This window comes from Myotis daubentonii, chromosome 18 (genome assembly GCF_963259705.1).
Source record: "Myotis daubentonii chromosome 18, mMyoDau2.1, whole genome shotgun sequence".
NCBI classification, from domain to species: domain Eukaryota; kingdom Metazoa; phylum Chordata; class Mammalia; order Chiroptera; family Vespertilionidae; genus Myotis; species Myotis daubentonii.
Genome location: NC_081857.1, coordinates 15,202,358 through 15,207,327, shown reverse-complemented (window position 1 = coordinate 15,207,327; position 4,970 = coordinate 15,202,358). Strand labels below are relative to the sequence as shown.

General features: G+C 52.9%; 1 protein-coding gene across 1 annotated transcript; it reads right to left on the bottom strand.

The window, feature by feature from the left end:
* Positions 1-773: 773 nt before the first annotated feature.
* GARIN4 (golgi associated RAB2 interactor family member 4) lies at positions 774-4,380 on the bottom strand. The gene has a single exon (XM_059674267.1). It carries the CDS (start codon positions 3,263-3,265, stop codon positions 1,514-1,516), a length of 1,752 nt encoding a protein of 583 aa, XP_059530250.1. The 5' UTR covers positions 3,266-4,380; the 3' UTR covers positions 774-1,513.
* Between the last annotated feature and the right edge of the window lie 590 nt (positions 4,381-4,970).

Genomic DNA, 4,970 nt, shown 5'->3' with positions numbered 1-4,970 from the left:
AGCTGGCAGCCACAGAGGTGGAGCAAGCAGGAGGTTTGGTTGCTCCAGTGATGGAGGAAGCCAAGCTTCCCGCCTGCCACAGCTGGCTCTGAGCTCCACTCAAGGCAACAAAGTTCCAATTATAGAAGATAAATAAACCCCAGATACCTGCTTTCAGCCAGCCGTGGCCACGGAGCTGAAGCGAGCAGGAGGCTTGGGTTGCCCCTGGCAATGGAGGAAGCCAAGCTTCCCGCCCGCCCTGGCTGGCTCTGAGCTCCACTCAAGGCTACAAAGTTTCAATTATAGAAGGTAAATAAATCCCAGAATTAAAAAGAAAAAAGAAAAAAAGGAGAGGCTGGGAGCTTCTCTCACTGGGGGGCTTGGCCAGCATGAAAACAGCCCTCAGCCCCTCACCCAGACTGGCCAGGCACCCCAGTGGGGACCCCCCACCCTAAAGGGGGTGTGGCCAGCCTGAAAACAGCCATTAGCCCCTCACCCAGGCTGGCCAAACCTCCATGGGGTGAGGGTCCCCACTGCGGGGGGAGTTTGACCAGCCTCCAAACAGCCATCAGCCCCTCACCCAGGCTGGCCAGGCACCCCAGCGGGACCCACACCCTGATCCGGGACACCCTTCAGGGCAAACCAGCCGGCACCCACCCATGCACCAGGCCTCTATCCTATATAATAAAAGGGTAATATGCAAATTGACCCTAACAGCAGAACGACTGGGAATGACTAGTCACTATGACACACACTGACCACTAGGGGGCAGATGCTCAATGCAGGAGCTGCCCTCTAGTGGTCAGTGCGCTCCCACAGGGGGAGCTCTGCTCAGCCACAAGCCAGGCTGATGGCTGCCAGCACAGCGGTGGTGGCAGGAGCCCCTCCCGCCTCCTCAGCAACACTAAGGATGTCCGACTGCAGCTTAGGTCTGCTCCCTGCTGGTAAGTGGACATCCCCCGAGGGCTGCCGGGCTGCCAGAGGGATGTCTGACTACCAGCTTGGGCCCGATCCCCCAGGGAACGGGCCTAAGCCAGCAGGTGGACATTCTCTGAGGAGTCCCAGACTGCAAGAGGGCATAGGCTGGGCTGAGGGACCCCCCCCCCCCACCTAGTGCACAAATTTTTGTGCACCGGGCCTCTAGTTGTTTATAAAAAGGATAGGGAAATGGTGGAGGTAGAGCTTCCCAGGCCATTGTACGACTTTCAGCCATGGCCCTGGGAACAGGGCCAGAAAGGAGTTGAGCCACGACAGAGCCCTCCTGCTGGCTCTGCCCAGCATGGGTGAGGGGGTGCTGCTGTGGACTGGACATGGGGGTCTCAGGCTGCAGCACAGTTGACATCACAGAATCTACTGTGAGTACTGTGAGGTCACTGCTAGACCAGGGGACATAGAAATTCAGACAGAAAGCAGCATTGTATTGATTGTATTCAGACCCTATGATCTTTATTTAAAATGCAGTAAGGAAAGCTGGAATAGGCTTTCCAGGGATCCTCCTCCGAGCCCTGGTCTGCTTTGCAGCTTCTGGGTCCTACTAATAGGGTTCAAAGGTCACTATCTCCATGATCTCAGATGTTGGACTGTCAGTCATCTCCAGTCCCTGGCCACTCTCTCCTATTTCTATGATGCTCTCCATGCTGTTCCTTCCCATTGTCTTAGCCAACTTGTCCACATCCCTGCCGTGTGGTGAAGTCACTGTTTTTATTGTAAGATTGGCTTTGACATTCCTCCAAAAAGAGCTGATACTGCTGAGTTTTTTGGTTGTGGAACCTGAGTTACTTGTAGACAAGCTCCTCCCTGGTTTGTGAGAGGTCCTGGAGTCGTTGGTGATGGGAGCAGAGCTGATGACTCTGTGCATGGTGACAGGCCTGCTGCTCCCCGGGCTGCTGAAACGTGGCTCCTTTTTGTCATTTCTCTGCCTGGCTAAGAACCAGCTAGATGGTTTTCGAAGGATTTTGTCACCCCCTGGCTTTTGGTGGCTTTCAGTTGCCCTGAGGTGATGGGGACTCCTGGGATCTTTGTTCCTTTCTCTTCGCTCCCTCCAGTCCTTTCTGCTCTTGCAGGCTTCAGCCGTGGCTGGGGACACTCGCTGCTGCCTGCTGGCCTGTTCACTCACACTGCCTTCCTTGGGCAAGGTTGCGATGAGATGTTGTGTGGCACGGCCAAAAGCTATTTCTCCAACAGTCTTGCTGGTCGGCTCTGCCTTTGCCCTTGCAACAGCCATGCTGGTCTCTGGGGAGAGGCTAGTGTTGGAAGGACTCCCTGGGACCTTATTGGCAGCACCTGCAAAGGCCATCTTAATGCTCTTGGGGGACATGTTGGCAGCACCTGCAATGGCTATGCTGGTGCTGCTCCCCCCTGGACCCTTGGTGGCTGCCCCTGCTATGGCCGCACTTAGTTGTTCAAGGGCAGCAGATGTGGTTATTGCCATGCTCAGAGCGCCTGCTGTGGTGCCTGCTGCCACCCCTGCTACTGACACTTTGTCAAGCTCCATAGGTTTTGGGTTTTGGGTGGCTGCATCAGGCATGGCGGTGAATCTGTAGGAGTCATATTGGATACCCTCCCCCCCAGCAAAAGCTGCAGAAGTGGCCCCAGCCACCTCAGAGACCACGTGGAGGCTTCTGATGCTGACCTGGTCCTGATCCTCTTTCCCTCGGAGATCGGCCACTTTCTGGCTCTTGTCCTCATCCTCAAACACAGGCATGCATGCCATGTTCCCGGCAGGGTTGGTGTAGGTACTGTTGTGACTATCCATTGGTGTCTGCAGGAGGTGAACGAGGTTTTCCCAGCGGGGAAAGAGGTCGTCCCAAGCGTCCCGAGGGGAGCACAGCTGCAAGTAGCAGGAGCGGCCAGTGGCGAACTTCAGGCGCAGCTGTTGTTTCTCGCGGTCATGAATGGAGATCCGCACAAACTTCAAGGGAAGGAGCCTAGTGAGCTCCAAGGTCTTTGCAGCCTGGCGGCTTTTTCCCTTGGGGACTCTGCTTCGCCCTGCATGCTCTTCCCAGCCGGTGGCCGGGCGGGCCAGCAGCATGACGTCTGGGAGTGGGAGGATGGGGCTGGTGGACGCGATGCCCATGGTCAGAATGCGGATGTGGTTGTGCACATCGACCACCTCTCCCCTTCTTGTGATCTGGATGAAGTCGCTCTCAAATATAGGTGCGTGCTTGAAGATGTCATATTCTCCCTTCTGCAGTTGGCGCTGCAGTTTTCCCATGGTGGTGTTGAACATGCCCATGTTGGAGCTGTTCTGGGCCGTGTAATATGGCAACGGAGACTCCCTGTTCATGGCTTTGCTATATCACAGCAACCAGTGCTGATGAGGCAGGTTCCTGGGTCTTCTCTTTCTTGGCCTCGTTGGCAGCAGAGGGAGCAGTAATGGTCCTGGGTCTCCCAGATGGCTCTGCGGAGGTCTCTCAGCCCCACCCCAACCCACAGGGACCCCTCCCAGAGGCAGGGTGGGGATGGGGCACAGATGCTTGCCGTGGGGATGCTAGAGGGTGCCTGGAGCTCAGACTGAACCTCATCAAGAATATAGAGATGTAGAGTGGGCTTCCTCTCCACCTCACCTCGCCTCCACCTCTGATTTTTTTTATTTCCCCAAGAGGCTATGAACTCCTCTCTCTCAGCCCACACCCCCTGTGTGGCTATATTTATACTTCACTGCCCTTTGTGACCTGTCACTGTCTCCTCCTACCCCTTTGTGCTCATCCCCTAGCCACCCCCTCAGGACAGGGCCACTATCATTTCCCCAGACACCCATTGACCCCACAGAGGACAGGCTCACCCTGCCAGGGACTCAGGTGGGTTCCAAAATAAAAACTGGACAAAATCTGTAGGAATGTAAGGTGATGGGATAAATTTGAACCATTTGAGCTCAAGGTTTAATTTAATGAAATAACCCAGAATTGGCAGTCTTGGTCCCTAGCCCATCCTTTCATAAAATCTCAGTAAATGTTGATGACAACAACCTTTAATAATAACTTTAAGAATTGCTTCCCCTAGGCACCATGCTATGTTCTTCACCCAGAATGGTGAGAATCCATTGGGTTTGGTGCTGTTGCTACCCCCGCCCCTATTTTACAGGTGAAGAATTTGAGGTTGTATCACTTGTCTAAGTTCATACACGAATGGCAGTATAGGCAGTATTTGAATGCAGGTCTAGCTAGTCTTTGTTCTGAACCACTAAGTACTTTGCCTCACAAAGGAGGCTTGGGCTGACCAAATGTTTTCAAAGTGGACTGATTTAACTACCTCCAAGAAGACCCATTTTGTGCATTATTAGAAGTTGCATGATTAATTCTATTATGTGTGCATAATATGGAGAGAATCCAGGGCAGTGGTTGGGCTGAGCTGGGAATTAAATTTTCCAGTGGGCCGCCCTGGCCAGTGTGGCTCACTTGGTTGGAGCGGGTTCAATTCCCAGTCAGGGCATATACCCAGGCTGTGGGCTCACTCCCTGGTTGGAGTACCTACAGGAGGTAACCAATAGATGTTTCTCTCTCACATTGATGTTTCTCGCATTGATGTTTCTCTCTCTCTTCTCTCTTTCTCTCTCTCTCTCTCTCTCTCTCTCTCTCTCTCTCTCTCTCTCTCTCTCTCCTCTCTTTCTAAAATCAATATAAATGTGGCCTCAGGTGAGGATTAAAAATAATAATAATAAATAATCTAGGGGGTCGCCTCATTTCTTCCCCTCCATTAAGTTTATACAAACAGCCTTTGTAAGCCTCAACTCCAGGAGCCTGCCAAAAGCCCTGCAGAACCTCCCTATCGGCCAGAAGTGGTTGGGAGCATTGACACCTTCGGAGAGCATGTACCATTATCCTGCCTATTGCGCTCCCAAAGAGCTAGTCACAGAATAAGTGATTTCTAAATTGTTACTTGAAAGTTCTGAGAAAGACCCCTGTTCCCAACCCTCTTATCTCCCACCTTAGAGATTCATTCCTTAGGATACAGACTATCTTCCTGTGCATCACCAGAGGTGTGGATAAACA

What these genes read in the sequence shown, in the direction of transcription:
- GARIN4 (XM_059674267.1), bottom strand. Translation starts at nt 3,265, where the DNA reads ATGAACAGGGAGTCTCCGTTGCCATATTACACGGCCCAGAACAGCTCC.